This window comes from Tribolium castaneum, chromosome 4 (genome assembly GCF_031307605.1).
Source record: "Tribolium castaneum strain GA2 chromosome 4, icTriCast1.1, whole genome shotgun sequence".
NCBI lineage: Eukaryota > Metazoa > Arthropoda > Insecta > Coleoptera > Tenebrionidae > Tribolium > Tribolium castaneum.
The window spans coordinates 22,579,150-22,598,675 of record NC_087397.1 but is presented as its reverse complement, the minus strand read 5'-3'; the positions used below and the strand labels follow the sequence as shown (position 1 = coordinate 22,598,675).

The following is a 19,526-nucleotide window of genomic DNA, read 5'->3' as shown; positions in this document are numbered from 1 at the left end:
TTAATATTACTTTTTGTTTCCCTCGCAATTTCGGTTGCATTTAGTTTTATTAAAGCTCGAAGAGAAGCTGTTAAATTATAATGGAAATAACTATTTTAACAATTTATTGTCAAGTGCATTAGTTGAAAGATCATTTTCAGTATTAAAACGTGTTAAAAGGTAGTGTTTCTCTTTTAAGCGGACTCTCCAATAAACGGACGGGAATAATGCAATTCGGATCTTTACAGAAACAAAATCTCTCCTTTAAGCGGACAGCATGCCTTACGCCCGTATGTTATTATTATGACGAACCGACAGATACTAATAACAAGATGTAGCAAACTTTAAAGAAAAATTGTTGTTTTTTTTTTAATAATTGATAAGTATTGTTATTGTAGGAAACGGTATCATGCTACTCTTTCTTTAATAAATTCTTGTTAGTTTGCGTCTAAGTATACTTTATTATTTCTCATGAGAGGACAGCTCCATTAGCCGGACATAGAAGACTACAATGTGAAAAAACAGTATCAACAAGAAATTTTAGAAGGGTCAGTTGGGTGACGATTTTATAAACTTTGTGGAAAGAGTTATTTGAACTTTAAATTAATTTAAATTTTATTTAAAGAGCTACGAAGTTTGCGCAATGATACGAATTGCTCCTTTGAAGAGACTTCGATTTATACCAAAAAATCAAAATTTGAGTGATCATTAGATTTACATAAAATAGAAACGTTCTCCTTTGTCAATGCAAAGCCGTTTAGGATGTTGTCAGTACAAGGACAAGTAATTTTATACAGGCTGTCCCAACGATCCGAAAAAGCTCTGTGACTTGTTTATTATTAACGATATTGACTTTTTTTATATTACAGCGCGTTCTTGCTGCGTGTTTTTAAAATATTGCGGAACATATACAGAGTATTCCAATATTAAAATACACTGAAGTTATGTTTTTTCAAATGAAACACTCTAAATTTTAATGCATTTTTGGACGTCGCTTTTAATATCAACTTGTATCATTTGATTCTCATGAGTTTTTGAAATAATTTGATTGTTTGACATAAACACGTTTTATTTAAATTAAGAAATTTGTTAAAAGTTGAATAACTTGATAATCTTAAATGGAACACCCTAATTCTTGTTCTTGCTTCTCAAAGATTATTGAATTGTCTTGCTAAAAACATAAAGTTTCAAATGCCAAAAGTTAATAACTAAATTATTTTACTTTAAAAGTTAATTTCAGTAACAATGCACACTATTCATGAGCATTGTTTGTTACCATAGTAAACCATATTATAACCATAGCAACTCCACCACAGACCGACCATTTGTTGGAGTTTATACGGAAATTTAAAAATTGGTCATAAACTTTAAAATTTTAGTTATTTCACTGTAGTAAATGACAAATAATAGTCTAAGGGTAAGTTATTATTAGGAGAAAGTTTCACTTTTTAACTACTGAAACAATAATTAAATTTTTTTAAATGTTTAATGTTAAATATCTTTCGAGTAATTAGCAAAAGAGACTTAACTGTTAATATCTTTAGAGAAACAATTTAAAGATCTTTTAGACGCAAAAATAAAAATTTCATTTAAAAGTTTAAAGTAATCCAACTTGCAACAAACCACTTCATTTTTTATTTTCTTAATTGCTTCTTTTAAAGTAGTGAAAGTTCTACTTTTCTGGAATTCTTAGCTTTTATGTAATGATTTTGTTTTTAGTACGTACGGCTTTCGTTCAAAAAGATTAATTTTCTAACATCTAAAGATCAATAATAGACGTTTTCGCATCGCTGGGACACCCCGTATGTAGTTAGGTATAGATGTGTCGTTTAATAAAAGTTTTTATTTACTTGTTCATAATTAATATTACTATGTTCTACCATAAAGCTAACCTTAACCTAGTCACTTCCAGCAGGTGAAGACGCTCTCGATCCTTTCTCACTCCCTGACTGCTTTTCAGGAGATCCAGACCTACTCCGACTCCTACTCTTACTCCGACTTTTGCTCCTACTCTTACTCCGACTCTTGCTCCTACTCTTACTCCGACTCTTGCTCCTACTCTTACTTCTAGAGCCACTTCCTGACCTAGACCTTCTAGACCCACTTTGCGACCTTGACCTAGACCTAGACCTAGACCTTGAAGGCGATCGTGATCGTGACCGTGATCCAGATTTGGATCGACTTCTGGATCTGGACCTAGATCTGGATCCAGACTTCGATCGTGAACGTGAACGTGATTTAGACCTTGACACACTTCTACTTCTTGAACCAGATTTCGATCTTGAACTACTTCGTGATCTTGAACGGGATCCACTTCTTGATCTTGACCCACTCTTCGATCTGGATCGAGATCTAGATCTGGAACGACTTTCCGATCCCGAAGAAATCTTCCTCTTTCGTCCACGACTATCACTTTCATCCCCACTTGCAATCTTCAATTTTCCATCATCACTATCATCTTCACTAGTCGAGATAGTAGCTTTCGAAACAATCCGACTCTTTTGTTTCGCACTGAGTCCTTCATCTTTCTGCTTCCCTTTCGATTCTTTAAACTTCTTTCGACTGCGTTTATTTTTCGGACGATCACTTTCCGAATCTGAATGACCACCTTTTTCTCTTCGTTTGCGTCCACTGCCACCTTTCCTCTTTCGGTCTTTGCTTCGTTGCCTTTTGCGTCCTCTTTCTTTCGGTTCGCCACCTTCTTGATTTTCGCGATCACTTCCCGAATCACTGATGTATTGATCTTTGCGACCTTTGCCTTTTCCTTTCGTTTTCTCGCTTGGAATTTCCATAAACAGGAGAGCGTTTTTAGTCTTCTCTTTGTATTCTTGACGTTTTTGAAGGAGCTGTTCTTTGGTTAAACGCATTTCTTCTTCCACTTTCTTCTGTTCTTCAAGTTGGCGCATCTTAAATGCGGTTCTTTCATCTTCTTGTTTCCTTCTCAATTGACGTTCTTCTTCATCTACTCTTCGTGCTCTGGCAACGTGATATTGCGCTTGAGAAAGTAAATCTTTACATTGGCGTGCTTCCATAGCTGCCAAAGTCACATCATAGCGCATTTTATCACCAAATTCAGCCAAATAAGTAAAATATCTACAAAAAAAAATAAATAACAAGACACACAATTAGTTAAACTCACTTTAGAGATAACCCAAGTTCGTGTACCGCCTGAAGAACGGTCTGTAAAGTCGATTTTTCGTCCTTCAAAATATGTGTTGCTAACCTCTGTAAGACTAAAGCAATATTATACAGTAAAACTGTATCATGTGGAGCAACTCGACGTGCTTTCAGTAACACCATCTTTGCTTCCTTCAACTTGGAAGCTTTATAATACGCTCTAGCCAAATACTGGAGTACTTCAACGTTATTATACTTGAAAAATTTTCTCAAGCAATTTTCGTACTAAAACCAAAACATTAAACATTGCGTTCCGTTTTGTTTAAATAATTACAAATACCATCTGTATGGCGCTGACAAATTGTTTCTGTTCAACATAAACATGTGCAATATTCAACCAAACGTCGCAAAAATCTGCGGTAGCTTCTCTAACTTGTGCGAAAATATCACGTGCTTCATTAACCGCTCCTTTGTGAGCTAAAACGGCTCCGATTCCATTTGCAGCCCAGATGTTTTTCGGGTCAATTTTTAAAACTTGTTTAAACATTGATAATGCTCTTTCTTGATGGCGTTTTTCTCGTTCTTTGTCTTTGGTTGGTTGATGAAGGGTTTGCAACCAAACGTTTCCCAAAGCAATTAAGGAATAAGAGTCTTGCGAAGTTGCCGGATTCTGGAAATAGTAACAATTGAACCATAAATAATTTTCTCAAAAGCACATAAGTACAATGTTTTTGTCTGATCGAATTACAAAACCGCTATCGCCTGCTGTTCTTTGCATTTTTATACAGGGTGTCTCACCTAAGACTCTCGGGCCTGATGTCGCAGATATTTTTTAATGGATTTTTATGAAATTTAAAATGCAGATATTTTAAAAGGCAATGTTTGTCGTACACTGCTGATTGGATTCTCTTCGAATGCTTCAATTACAGCCCTAACAATTTTTTCGTTTCCGGTGACGTGTTTTGTTCTCACTCGATTTATATAGTTCACGTACGCTTTCTGTGTCCCAAAGACAGAATTTCTGCCATTATTGCTCGTTTTTAAAGTAATTTCAACAAATTATTACAATTTTACTTTTCTAACAGCGCGCACACTTTTAACAGTTTTTTCAGTGGTGTACAGCTCGAAAGCACGGTATTGTAGGTTTACGAGCAATAAATAAAATTAAGTAGTACAGTGGAGTCAGGTTAGCTGAAAATTAAAAAAGATTTTTTAGCAATTATTTTTATGAAATAGAAATATAAAAAAATATAAAAAATTATTATTATGAAATAAGACGGCATAAATAAACATCTATTGTAAAAAAATATGAATCCTTTGAAAAACACTAATATGTATACTGTATGAATTTTATAGTTGTGCAAATATTGTAAAGGGTGAAAGTAGAACTCAAAAGAAGTAAAAATAACTCAATTTGCATTATCCGAATATTCATTGTTTTTGAAATATAATATAGAGTGTTTTGGTTGGCAAATAAATTTGGGATACCAACAAAAATTATAAATCAATCTGGTCTCTGAGCTTAGTTGTTCAAAATCCATTACACTGAGTTAAAATTAGCAAAAACACCCACAGAAAAACACGTCCTTCTAGAAAAAATTAGAAAAATGTAAAAATGTTGCACCGATTTTTTTTTGGCAAAGATACAACAGAATTTCATTTGCTCAAATGTTCCCGCCTATTAGTCATGTAAATTCTGAAAAAAAGTACTCAAAAGACGCAAACCTTGTTGATATCGCGTTTTTTGACTAATTCTTAGACGCTTTATAGAAGTGGAGGTTGCACCCTCTTGTATGTAAAAAACTAGTAAAAGTAGTAAAAGTTCGAACAAAGCAAGTTGATTTATTTTGACTTCCTTTAAAAATATTTGCACAACTAGAAAATTCGCACTGTAATTATGTCTAAAAACACACGATTTTATTGGTTAAAATGTTTTAAATTAGTAATTCAATGCTGCTTTGTTATTATCAACCCCAACATATTCGTCAAAATTCGATAAAAAGTTCGTTATAAATGAAATATTGCATCACATTTTAAGTCAAATTTAGTTCTTATAACTGGAAATTCGTTATAAGCGGGTTCGTTATAACCGGACTCCACTGTAATGTGTCGTTCACTAAGCTTGAACAATACTGGAGATGGTCAAAAAACAAACGTTCGAAAAAATTGGAACTTATTTTGAGTATTTAAAAATTTAAAACCCAAAGTAAGAGCTGAGCCGTCAGGCTATTGAGATCTAAAATTTAAATAAAAATTTTGAGTGGTAGACATTAAATTCACTCAAATTTAAGAAAATTGTCAATTCTTGTTACGGATTAAAAAATTCAGTAGTTTTAATAAACAATAATATTCATTTGCAGTCAGATGCTGCTCAACAAAAACCGGTTATACCAGAAATCTGGGTATCAACTTTAATTTTAATAGAAAATTATGTTTCTATTGTGTTTTTGGAGCTATTAAAATGCTATAAAATGGAGAGAAAATCATTTTTGCAAAAAGTGCTTTAGACAAAACGTCAACAATTTTGTTTTTAAACAAACTAGATTTTAGAGGTTTAATTGAATTAGGTTCTGGAAGGTTCACATTTCCTCCAAGCCTACTTATTTAAAAACGATACGGTAAGCTAGAATTTTATACTTCGCAAAACAAAACAAGACAAAGTTATAAAAATTCAGCTCGCATATTTATTAGAACTGTAAAAATTTAGTTTTTTAAACGTTTTTGACGTTTTCTCCAAAGCACTCTTTGCAAAAACGCTTTCTTCTAAATTTTAATTAGTATGTAACATTCAATCATATCATATGATACATCGTTGTAATTAGGAACAAATTTTTTTTTTCAAAAATACGAGTATCAAATATGGCGTCCATAAGAAAAACTAAAGTTGAATGTTGTAACTCTGACATCAAGAACGACTTGGAAAAGATAATGACAGATTTAGATTTGTTGTAAAAAAGTGCCCAAAGAATGTCATACTTAAAAACGTATAGTTCTTTTAATTTTCGCTTAAAAAAATTACAAAATTTAGATTTTTCTCAACAATGTAAAAACTAAAGGTATACGAGCTTTACTCGTTTCAAGATTTTTTCACTTTTAATTTTTACTTGGATTTGCACCTATTCCTTTCAAAATTGATAATCTTAATATTTTTAAATATATCGAAATAGTATGTAGGCAAATGCTAGAAAAAACTTAGAACTTTCCTTCAACTTTAAACGCAATAAAACGCAATTTTTCCAAATACAGAGTGTATAAATACTTGTTGAGTAATATATTTGTCATAGTTTTATTTGAAAATCCAAAATGTTTTCATGGTTTACTATAAAGAAAAAACGAAATGTTATTTTTTTGCAATATTCAAAAACAATGTATTATACAAATAGACATATCAAATCAGAAAAAAATAAGCTTTTCAAAAATTTCATAGGCAACTATGATTTCTATTTAAAAAAATACAATATATTGTTACAGCTAAACGAATGGTTAAAAAAACATCTGATAAAATTATTAATTTCTCTGTAAAAAAATGCATGCATAATATCTTTGTTTCAAATGTGTATCTAAAATGTCAATCTTTGTTAATAAGTCGAAAACAAAAGACGATGCGGTTTTGAATAAAATTATTTTCTTAAAAACGGACCCAAGAATGTGTCATTCGTTTTTCTCTAAACCTCTTAGTTTCGGAGACGAGTATAAATTTTTTTAATTAACGACATACCTTTAAAATCCTTTCATATTTCTTCTGACCAGGTCCCCACTCTGCCTTAGCTAAATGAAGATTACCAAGCAATGACCACGCATCAGGATGTTCTGTATTAAACCTCAAAGCTTCCTTAAACCAATCAGAAGCTTCGTAGATGTGACCTTTATCACGTGCCATACAACCCAGTCTCAAATAACAATCAACATAATTTGGTCGCTCTTTCAATATGTCCTTATACAATTTTTCAGATTTATCAAACAAACACAAGGCTTCGTTCAACCTAGCCAGGTTATAAGTAATCGTCACCGAAATCGAATTATAATACTGTGGATCATGTTCTGCTTCAGTTTTAGCTCGCGTTAGAGCCTCTTCGAGATTTTTCTTCGCTTCTTCTAGATTGTTCAGTCGGTAATGTAGCGCACCTACATTATTCAAGATTTCGGTCGGTATATCAGCTTGCACGTCTTTATTTAAAATTTGAATCGCCGTTCCGTATGCATTGAGTGAGCCTTGAAGATCGGATTGTTCCAAAATTTGGGCCAATTCGATCCATGCTTCAATATCATCGGGAAATTGTTCCGTTACTTTTTTTAGATGATTCTTAGCGATATCGCGCTTTGACTGAGACGATGAGTTTGCATACAGTGAACCCAAAATTTTCATCGTTTCGTAATTGCCGGGTTGGGCTTTTAATACTTTTTCGAAACATTGGGCGGCCTAAATTATTTATAATTAAATAAATATTTTCTGTACTGAACTAAAAGTTACGCACAAAATTTATATTTTTTAAGCCATTTTTCAAAGAAAAAAAAACCAAACAAGTCGATTTTATTTTGGTAAACGCTACATTTTGACACCATAGTGACATTTATGACATTCGTTTTTAAAGTCTTCACGTCATTTTTAAAATAAAATTAAAATAAACAAAATTGTTGTTATTACACAAGAAGAATTTATCTTTTTTTTTCTTTATTTGATGTGGTTGCCAAATTTACTGAAAACGAAGCCGGAACTAATGCAGTGTTTCCTCTATTTCAAGAATTAATTTGACAAACGTCACTTCAAAACATCAAATAAAAATTTTGAAAAATTATTTGAAAATATTGATTTAGTCTCGGATTTAGTGTATATTGTCTGGCTGTAGATAAAACGTTGTATTGCATACGGGTCTTACATGTGTTTTATCCGTTTGATTAAACGCTCAATCTACATTAAATACGCTCATTCTTTTAGAATCTACATTAGAAACTTTTTAACTTCTATACAGCTAGAGCTTTAAAATTGTAGCAACAACAGTATATCCAAAATTTTTGATATCAATCTTTATATTCTTTGTATCTTTAGGACCATTTTTTACAAATAGGTACAGCTAAAGAAAGCTTCAAAATATCAAAAATACAAAAGATAAATAATTTAGTGATGTTAAAAAGATTTGTTAAACAGTTTTTTATGACTTCGACGTTTAATCCAAAAATGTCGTGGGATGACCTATTTTTAAGCTAATTAAAGCAGTTCCTTACATCGTTATAAACACTTTTTTTAATAAGTTAATAAGATCTGTGGGATTAAGTGAAAGAGAATTACACCACTCTGAAACTATTTTTAACTAAAAAGTTAAATTCGAACTGACAATAATTAATCACAAACTAACAAATTTGACGCAAGCATCATATTATTATTTAAATCTTTTTTAATGCATTTAACTGCAGCATTAGAGCAAAAATTGTTTGAGTTGTTTAAATGCGATAAATGACAAATGGACAAACAAAATTTGTTTTCAATCTAAAGATTTTTCGTTTTTATTGCAACCAAATGTACGAAATTTCAAAGCCGTAGCTACACTAGCAGTTAAAAAGTTTCCAACGTAGACACTAAAAGAATCACCCCATATATTTTTTTACAAAATGCACATAAAACACTGAATATGAAACCTAAACACAAAAAAAAATAACAAAAAATAATACCCCAGATAAAATAAAGCAAGAATATAAAGATAAAGCTCATTGTATAAACTTTTCAATAAATTTTTTATATTATCTTGTTTTTTTGATTTCTTTACTTTTCTTTTTATATGATTGAAAAGAATACCGGGTTCGTCAAGTTTTACACTCAGGCACTTTACACCTCTTAGAAGAGAGAAAAAAAATATGAAATAAATATATTCCACTGCACTGATATCCAATCTCGCTAGGAAAAAAATATTTTTTTCAATTGATTCATTTGTCCAATAAAAAAGAAAAAACCATTTGGCCAAAAAATCACATTAGCTGTTTTTTACATCAATGGATCGGAAATACGAAATAAAATTATTCTAAAAAAATTTGACTTGAAAAAAATCGTTGGAATTGGATTAAAAGCCATTTTGATATTATTCATCGGAAATTTCAGTGTATTATGAGGGACAAGATTGAGTAGTAATAAATCTCCGCAACAAAAGGATCCACTACCTACCCCAATAACAATAATGACTGCAGAAATTTTACAACTAGCGGCACGGTCCCATCGGGCGGTTTTAAAGCCAGGACCGGGACAAGCACACTAACGTGTTAAAAATGTTTTTATTAAAAAATTACATCAGATGTTCAAATTGATGACTATTTTGGTCCAAGCACAAACGAATTCTTCGTTTACAATTCGCATGAACCCTTGCCGTAAGATTTAAAGATTAACATTCCATTTACAGTAAACAAATAAAATAAATGGTAATCCGGGCCTGAAAAATTCTTACCAGCTGCCTCAACCTTCAAACCCAACAATGATCGCATACCAATTTTACGACAAATGCAATAAATTTTTGAAAACCACCACCCTGATGGAGACATTTTGTGGAAGTGATTTACAATTTTACCAAAATTCATGGGAAAAAAGCTGCCCCAATATCAAAACAGAAATTAAAGATCAACGACACATTTTCTCAAAAATTTAATTAGGCACTTCAATGCACTACCTCAAAATAGACCAATGGACCAAAGATCGTTGACATTAGACTATAGTTAACTAGCGAAAGTGAAAAAACACACCATACAAGTAATCATTTTAAAAATTGGTCAAATCGTTCTTCTATACAATAAAATCACATACGATTTTTTTTAGAATTTTAGATAAATTACAAAGAGGTGAAAAGTGCCTGAGTGTAAAACTTGACGAACCCGGTATAGTTAAAAACAGCAACCAAATAATCGGTTGTCATTTGAACAAATTAAAAATGAATCAAAAACAATTGACGTTATAAAAGCTATGGTGACTTTACCTTTTGATGATGATTTTACGTATAATTTTGACGTGATGTACTGTCATTTATTCTTATTACACAATTTGTTAACGGTCGTAGTTAACTGATTTCTTTTCTCTTTTTTTAAATAAAATTTCGGGAATAAATTTTCAGTTTACGACGGAATGGAGTGTTATACTAAAAAATGAAAATTTTTATATAGATAGCCAACAATAAAATAGGCGACCCATATTTTTTTATTTTAACCAAAGCTCAACCGTTTTGGAGAAAATTAATTGAAAAGGTGAAAATTCCTGACCTGACGTCAGCAATGTTCCTTTTTGAATCAGCCAGTCACAGAACTAGAGATAGAAAACTTGCCAACAACGGTAGCTTGAAAGACTTACGTCTTTTATTTATTTCTGCCTCTGTTGTTTTACATGCGACTTCAGGTGTGCTGCAGGAGCAGTCATTTTACCAAAACACAAACTCCTGCGAAATATTAGCACACAATACAGTCACAATCGACAACGCATGGTTTTGACATTTGTATTTGACGTTTACCAGCCCAAACGTAGGTCGTAGCGTTAATTGTATGCAGCGAACGACTGACGAATAAAAGTACCATACTACCATACTAAAAAAGTACCGATTTAAAATAACTCAGACCGATATACTAGACATCATTTTGTGTCTACTTTCAGAATCTGCAATTTCCAAAAACTTTTACTTTTGAGTATAACACTCCATTGGATTTTTTTGAAGGCATACGTTAAGAAAAGCCTATTATTGTCGCGCTGCGCTCACTGGTTTTAGCGAACATTATGTTCGTTGAACAAAACCTGTTGTTTCATAATAATTATAATTGATTAAGTAAAAAATAAAATCGACCTGTTCAATAATTTTTTTAACAAAGATATAAATCCCATTTCATTTCATAATAGAATTTTTTGACAGCGCATTTGAATTTTTTGGAGTGAAATAAAGCACAAATTGAGAATTTCTGTATAAGAAAAGAACTCTATGTTAAGCTAAATCCTAGCGACAAATTTTGAGCCAAGAAATCCCACCAAACACTCCAAAAAATGCAAACGCGTTTTTGCAAAATTCTACAATAAACTGAAATAGGATATAATAAATTATCTGCGTTACCTTTGGTTCAGTCTGTATAAAGTAAAAACTTACATTTTCTGCATCGCCTCGGTAAATATACATTTGTCCTAACCCGAAATGTGGTAGGACAAACGCAGTCGGTGCAAATTGCGTCGCCTGATAGTAATATTGGAAAGCTTGGTCATAGTCACCCTGTACATGGAAAGCCCTCGCTAACTGATAACAACTTTCAGCCCTCATTGCTTCATTTTCCGTGTTGTGGAAGGCATGAAGTGCCAAATGTTGGACTTTACTGTAATCCTTTAAAAATACATTTAAAAATCGTAGTAAAAATTATGTTTGAACAATTACTTTTTTGAAGAAGAAATGATTGGCCAAATGATTCAAAACCATCGGATTGGAAGAATCAATGGTGTAAGCTTTGGATAACATCTGAACACCACTGCGAATCGATTCTGGTTGTTGTAAATTTAATTTGAGGATAGCTAAGCCAACCAGAGCTCCTACACATTGTGGATCCAGTTGGAGTGCTCTCTCAAATGCCAATCTGGCTTTTTCTTGGTTATTCAGTTTCATAAAACAGTGACCCATTCCTGTATCAATATTAATTAAAATGAAAAAACTAATTTTTCAAGTCCAGATTTTAGGTTTTTTGGTGTGGCAAAGAAAGTATACACACAATAGCGTGAATTATGTCAACATTTCAACGATGTCCGATGACCTCAAACAAACATGTTCCCGGATGTGTAGTTACTGGTTCCAAAGAAAAAAGATTGTGTTATCAGTTATCACCTAATCTATACTCATGTCGGCAAAATATTTTATCATAACTTACTTTTTTGCCCTATAAAAACTGAATAAAGTCATATTTTAAACGCAAATACATAATTAGAGGAACGCTTTTTTTACTGATAAACGTCCCAATATTATGGTAGAAAATTTATATAAAGTAACCTTATCCAAATGTTGTTAAGTTAAAACTAAAACTTAACTTAAGTAATCAGATTATTTCAAAATCTGTTAACATTATAAAAAAAATTAAAATAAAATAGCTATACAAAAGTTATTTGTACTACAATATACAAAGTTAAATTTATTCTTTACCATACAAAGTTAGCCAAGATATGGAACCAAGCGTTTTGTGCCTAAATTTTTGAAGAATAATCTTTTTCGAAATGCCTTTTAGTTTTCTAGTTTTTTTTAATTAGCTTCACAGGTTCAAGATTTTAAAATAAGTGATTAGTATCCTATTGCTTCCTTCATAAATTTGGACTTACTGATAAATTGAACATTTTCTTCTAAAATAATATAAAACTGTCAAATTTTGCCGAAAATGATTAAAAACGCTAAAATTCTGATCCACAAAACAAATATTTTTTAACATAAATTCATAAAATCGTCACATATGATATATTTTGTGTACTAGCTCTTCTAATTTCGACATAATTTGTAATTGAAACGTGATTATTTTTTGTAAGATGTCGCTTTTTCAGTTTTTTATGCCGATTTTCTCGGGAATTACAGGGTGAGTCTGCTAAAAGTATCTTTCACTATAGTCCGTTTTTTTATAAACAATTGTCAGTGTCAAAATAAGAAAAAAATGGGGTACGTAATGCACTCATAGATCAAATTTCTCAATTTTCCATTTTAAAGCGATACGAACTACTTTAACCAGATGTTGCCACTGACAATTGTTTATAAAAAAACGGATAATATTATATGTCTTAAACTAATAGTTGGACCAAAGTCAGCTACTTACTGACCAAAGTCAGTTACTTAATGTTTATCTCTATGTACCGGGTGCTCAAACAGCGGCGTACCAACTCAATGGTATGTGGTAGCGAAATGCTTACATATGAAGGTAAAAATTGTAAAAAATTTTTTCGTAGTTATTGAAAAATAACGAATTTTAAATAAATCATATATGGCAACGTTAGTAATAACAGTAATAACATTGTGGAATTAGAACGAAACTAGTCGAACAAAATAATTTTGTTTTATTTCCTGTCCCTGTAACTGGATCAATTCCACATCATAAAATTTCCAAGGAAGTAACTTTGTCAAAAAGTTGTCTAATAACAATCGTGATCGCAATAAAATTTGGTCAACAATAAAATTAAATTATTTTGGAAACGGTTTCCTAGGAAATAATAATTCCCAGTGTTGGCATTTTATCTAGAATATGTGATGTTTTGATAAATTTTATTATAAAAAACTGCTAAAGTATGATAGAAAATTTAAAAATAATTATTTATCATTGTTTTAAGGAAAGATTACTTAGTGTGAAACATAAAACCATTAATAAATAATGAAAATTGAAAATGTTAACAAAATAAGTGTGTAGAGCTTATTCCAAGTCTGATGGCAAACTGACATTGTTAAAAGTGACTGAATTTTGGCATTAATCAATGTTTACTATTGAAAAAAAATGCCCATACGCGTCATAATAAAATGTGTTTCAAATCCACTGTTAGTCTTTAAAAAATTATAATAAGATCTGAAGATAATTAATAATAATAGTAATATTTTTGTGTATCTTCGTACTCAAAATTTATTAATGTTAAAATGACAACTAAGAAAAATGCACGCTCATGTATTTCATTATCTTAACCAAGTGGGTGTATTTCAAGAGTTTTTTATGTTATTGTCAGTGCGCTACCAGATATGGAACAACCTCTAGCTCTAGACATTTTAAATATGACTTTTTCCGTAATCTAACCATGCTTCTCAACAATGTACCACTGAGTTAGTGCGCCGATTTTTAAGCACTCTGTATGTACTAATATCAAAAAAGTTCAAAATATGAAAAGAAAAATTAATCCAAATTTTATGTTTTTAGTGTTATTCTAAAACAACGATGGTGTAATGACGTTTTCTAGCAAAAAATTGTGATAACAATTGTTATAGCAATTTTTGCTAGTAAAATTACGTTTATTTAAATTTTTAATTTTTCTTAGTTGAGTATTTTTTAAGACGGGCGACATTTTTTACAGATTTTTATCACAAAATAACATTTAAACAATACTTGTTCTCAGATGACGCAAGAAATAACCATTTTTTACAACTACTTAATACTGGTAATTAATTTATTCATTTTAATTATAATAAATTGTAGAAAAATGCACAGGCATTAGGAAAAACACAAAGTATTTTATAGTAAACGCTAAATTCTGAGTGATTATTAGTTTTTGAAATATTATAGTTAAAATCAAGTTAAAATAAAAAAAGAATGTATAGTATTTATTTACTCTTCGACACTTCGACATTGTCAAAATTTATGGTTTTTCTCTGTAAGAAAATTTTGACAACTGTTTGGCATTTCTCAATACGAAATGTCAGATTATTTTTAACAGATTTTAAGCAATTGTAAGTCTTGTTGAGTCTAATTCGAAGAATAAAATGTTGTATTCAACTCATTTTCGTGTAAATCGGTTGATTTATTTCACCTCGTAGAAGATAAACCACCCGTTTTCACTCGTAAATTAAAGCGTCCGATTTACACTCAAACTCGTTAAATAAATAAATATTAGTTTTACACCAAAAAATCGTAATTCGAAAACTTGCCCCTAGCTCAGAATGGTTTACTACGGTAACACGTGCTAATACTCAGCGCGAATAACATACATACTGCTAAAATTAACATTTAGTTAAACATCGTTTTTATTTAATTTTTTAGACATTTAAAATTTTACGGTCTTAAAAAAATAGGAAGCAAAAAACAAATATATAAGGTGTTCCGTTTATTTTTTTAAGTTATTTAACCATTAATGTGTCGTGATTGTAAACCCCAGCGTGTTAGGAAATGGTTTAGCAAAAATTTAAAGGTAGATAGAAAATGGCAAAACAAATCGATTAATCAAAATAAATCTAAATCAAAAATGCATAGTTTTCCCAAAAAAAAAACGTTCTGAAATTAAAGTCCCAAACTTTGAGAACCGCTGAACCAGATATATAAAACTTAAATAAATTTTGATATTATTGTCAAAACAGCAGAGGTAAATTAACTTCTTGGTCCACTACGTTATTCTTCAATTTCAATTTGTGTTTTGTTATTAAATTTTACAAAAAAAAAACAAACATTTTTTGTCAGGACCAGGATTCAAACCCCCACACAAATAAACATGTTAAAGCCATAATTTTGAAAAATTCTTAAAACGGCCACGCGCCATCACCTCCATTTTGCTTAATGTAAAAATTAACTACTAAACCATACAGTGGTCCTCAATAAGTAGATTAAGAAAAATTTCTGAAAAATGTACGCACTTTTTGAAAAAATAATATAAAGGTTCTTAACTCGTCTTATCATGACAAATTCGCATAGGAAATATTACTAAGCTATTCCCTAACACCCTGTATAGCTGAGGATACATGTTCATGCCAAAACGTTCTGTACATATATTAATGTAAATTCAGTTTTTTTTTTTTAATAAGTACGAATCTGGGTCTTAAGTTTTCTCTTTAGTGGAAATTTTGTTTCTTTTTTAACCTTAGTTTTGTGTATAATACATTTTCAAAATATTAATCAATAAAAGTTTAGGTCTAAATCAACAGTATTAAAAGCTACCTCCAAAAATGCAATAATAGTTATTTATTTAACGAGTTTGGCTGTAAATCGGACGCTTTATTTCATGAGTGGAATATTAAACGCAACAGCGCACTTACATTTTTTGGAGTCAAATAGGTTACAAATTAAATCTGTTTCCTTGTGATTCTATGTTAAAATTTAGTGACAACAGAACTCCCTAATTAAAAGAGAAAATCAACTGCGAAAAGTAACAGTTATTTTTAAAGTTTTGAAACAGATATTAAGATGTTTCATTTAAAAAAATAAGTGTGTATTGTAACTGATTTCTGAAACGTTTTGTAAAATAGAAAAGATACGTTTCTGTACTATTCTGGGTAAAATTCTATTCCACGTTTTTTGACTTAAAATCAGTTCTTTTAAAATTCTTGAAACCCAAAACCTGGACTTTAATAATTGTGCAAGATTTTACCTAGTCGTACTGCAGCAGGACAGTTTGGATTGGTCCTCAAAGCTTTCTTGTAAAAAGCCAAAGCCCCTCGGAAATCCTTTTTATTGTACGCAATGCAAGCTTTCCCCAACAATGACGGTATATTATTAGGTGACTGATTCAAAACGAAATTAAACTGCGCATCCGCTTGTTCCATCTTATCGCCTTCAAGGAGGCAAAAATAGGCCCTTCCCAAAAGATGGTTCTACAATTATTTGTACTCACAAGTGTGAATTAGCTACAATTTGTGACTTACTTGGTCGTACATAATAATTTTATCAGCTGTGGTGTACAGAAGAGTTGCTTTAGTAAACAACTCTCGTTTTTTGTCCTTATTTTTCTCCCTGTTGGCTTCTTGTACATAATATGCGGCAAGCATATCAAGGGCTCGCATTTGATCCTTTTCATAGTCTCGGTAATCGACATTGGCATCAGTTCGTGAAGCTTCAAGTATTTTAATAAAATCTTCAATTTTACCTTGTTTGTAATACTCCAGCTGTTGGAGAAACACAATCATTAATATTAATATTATGCACACAACATTGAAAAACATACCGCAAGATTAACCCATATAAACAACTGGGTATTTTCTTGTCGTAAAATACCCAAAACTTCGTCTCCATCAGGCAACTGATCAGAGTCAAGCTCTATAACCTATAAAAACCAACACTTTATTTTTGGAATAAAATATTGAAAAACGAACCTCATCCGTGTCACGGAGAGGAATTTCGATTGTTGTAGTCATTTTGAAGAGTTTGTTAACACTTCACGTCACATATATTTCATGAAAAGGGCATTTTTCACTAAAAATCGGAAATTGAAAATTGGATGATGCACAAGCCACAAACTGTTAAAATAAACTAACTGGTAGGCAACCAACATTGCACGTAACTGTAGGAGAAAACTGCAAAATTGTAGTTTGTGGCGGTCTCTCGTGGGAGTGTTATAAACAAATAAAATTTAAAATCAATCAATTTCAAAACCCCAGAAAAAGTAGGAATTAAAATAATAGCAAAAGCTTTACTTTTTTTAAACAAATACAAAAATAAATTATTTTATTGCATATTTTTATATAATTTTTTAATAATTTAAAAAATACAAGAAAAACATATTTAAACTAGATATTTATTTACGAGTGAAGTTTATGTTTAACGAGCTGTTTGTTAAGCGAAAGCTTTATTCTGCGAATGTAAAACATTTTCTTTTTCTATAGTAGATGTTAAACTACGGACTGTTTATAAAAGAGAGTAGGATCTCAGGTGGTTTTGGAACTTGAATTTGTACTAATTTTTATTTACCCCGGCAGATCAATTTTTTATATACTAACACAATTCGTTTTTTTTTTGGAAAGAAGCAGTAAACTTTTTTAATACTCATACCTACAACGATCATACATTTATAGACAGATTGTATCTGTTTATCTTTCGAGTAGATAAAATAGCACTTTAACCACATTCTAACTAAAGTTTGCAACAGCTTTTCTCTCTTAAACTTAAAGTTTTCACTGCTATAGAAAAGATAATACTATAATATTTTTTTATACAAGCTAATTAAAAAAACATTTGTAATTTTTATTTTTATTTTTTTATGCAAAAACCAAATGAACTAGTTTAAGTTTCAAGTAATCCTTTAGGCATTTTTTTTTAAACTTAAATCTATCTCATCTTTTCCATAATAATTTTAGTTTTTCTGAGCTGCATATTTGATATTTGAATTTAAAAAATTTTTTTCCTAATTACAACGATAATATGATCGAATCTTACATGTAGATAAGAAAAAAGCGTTTGAAAGTGCTTTGAAAGAAAACACCAAAAATTGTGTATAACAAACTAAATTTTAACAGTTCTTTTAAATATGCGAGCAAAATTTTAATAACTTTGTCTTATTTTGTAAAGAATAAACTTTTAGCTTATCATGTTATTTAGTTTTTAAATAAGTAGACTTTGCCGAACTGTAATAACCTTCCAAACCTCGAAAATTTAGTTTGTTTAAAAACGAAATAATTGGGGTTTTTTTCAAGGCACTCTTCGCAAAAGTGTTTTTTTTCCATTTTGATCAACGTGTAAAATTTGATTATATCATGTGATACACCGTTGTAATAAAAAATAAAAACACTTTTCAAAAATACAAAAAGCCAATATGGCTTTCACAAGAAAAAAAAAGTTAAGTATTGTAACTCTGACATAAAGAACGCCTTGGAAAATACGATGACAAATTTAGCTTCCTTGTAAAAAGATGCCTCAAGAACATCTTAGTTAAAAACATTTAGCTCTTTTGATTTGCGCTTAAAAAATAAAAACAACAATTACGATTAGCTGTTTCAAAATTACAAAAACGCCAACGTCGCTTTTTTCTCAAAATTAGCTGTTATAAATTATTCATGCACTTCAAAAAATAACAGCTAATGTAATTTATACTTTCAATAACTATTTTACAAATTTATCATTATTTTCTTTAAAAAAATTTGTAAAATGCGACGTTGGCGTTTTTATGCGCAGTTTTGAAACAGCTAATACTGTGCGAAAATTGAGAGTTGAGCGGTGTAATGCAGGAAGAAAATGAAAAACTCTCCTTCTGTACCAATTTAGTTTTCAGTTATAAGTTGGTGCAGAAAAAAATAGTTTTTAAATATATTTTTTACTTTAAAACTTAACTTTACAAGATTTCTAAAATGTGGACAGTTATTTTATTTTGTTCATTTTTATTTTATGGAAATTGAATGCGTCATGTGTTCAAATAAAAGATTTAGAAGCCGTATCTAATAGGATTTCGAAATTTAATGTAGCAATTGATTGATAGAGATAAAAAGAGGGTGAGCTGATCCCCGTCGTGTGTCTGTGCGTAGAAAGTACTTGGAAATAAAAAACATAAATCAGAAGATAATTTCACACAACCTTAAATTAAATGTTTCCACAACACGTATTATTATTTTACTAGTCGTCGATTTTTAATTCATATTAACTCAGCATCGGAAACAAAAAATATTTTTTCGAAAATTGTATTAGTGTTAGCATACAATTTGGATGAAAAACCTTATGTACAGACAGATCCAGAAAAAATAAGTCGGTTGGCAATAGATTTGAAAGTAACACTACAAGCAAACTTGATTTTTTCTGACAATTATTTTACGTATGTATTAGCTGTCTCAAAACTATAAAAACGCCAACGTCGCATGTTATCAAATTATTTCTTTAAATAACATTGATAAAATTATAAAATAGTTATGAATGATGAGATTTCTCATTAAAAGTATAAATTACATTAGCTATTATGTTTTTGAAATGCATGAATAATTTATCAGAGCTACTTTTGAGAAAAAATGCGACGTTGACGTTTTTAAAGTTTTGAGACAGCTAATACAACCCCACAATGTTGTTGAATTATTGTTAAC

The 19,526-nt window shown here is 30.6% G+C and overlaps 1 protein-coding gene across 1 annotated transcript; it reads right to left on the bottom strand.

Moving 5' to 3' along the window:
* Positions 1-1,804: 1,804 nt before the first annotated feature.
* Ctr9 lies at positions 1,805-16,995 on the bottom strand. The gene is made up of 10 exons (XM_964348.4): positions 16,839-16,995; positions 16,691-16,789; positions 16,392-16,631; positions 16,118-16,340; positions 11,475-11,716; positions 11,196-11,423; positions 6,815-7,516; positions 3,437-3,766; positions 3,119-3,381; positions 1,805-3,072 (listed from the first exon to the last, which is right to left on the bottom strand). The coding sequence occupies exons 1-10, from the start codon at positions 16,878-16,880 to the stop codon at positions 1,878-1,880; spliced, it is 3,564 nt and encodes a 1,187-aa protein (XP_969441.2). The 5' UTR covers positions 16,881-16,995; the 3' UTR covers positions 1,805-1,877.
* Between the last annotated feature and the right edge of the window lie 2,531 nt (positions 16,996-19,526).

Excerpts from the sequence above, each read along its gene's own strand:
- Ctr9 (XM_964348.4), bottom strand. The coding sequence starts at position 16,880 with ATGACTACAACAATCGAAATTCCTCTCCGTGACACGGATGAG. Across the intron at positions 3,767-6,814 it reads AATATGAAAGGATTTTAAAG|AATCCGGCAACTTCGCAAGA; the intron begins GTATGTCGTTAA and ends TACTATTTCCAG. Across the intron at positions 3,382-3,436 it reads TTGTCAGCGCCATACAGATG|TACGAAAATTGCTTGAGAAA; the intron begins GTATTTGTAATT and ends TTTTGGTTTTAG.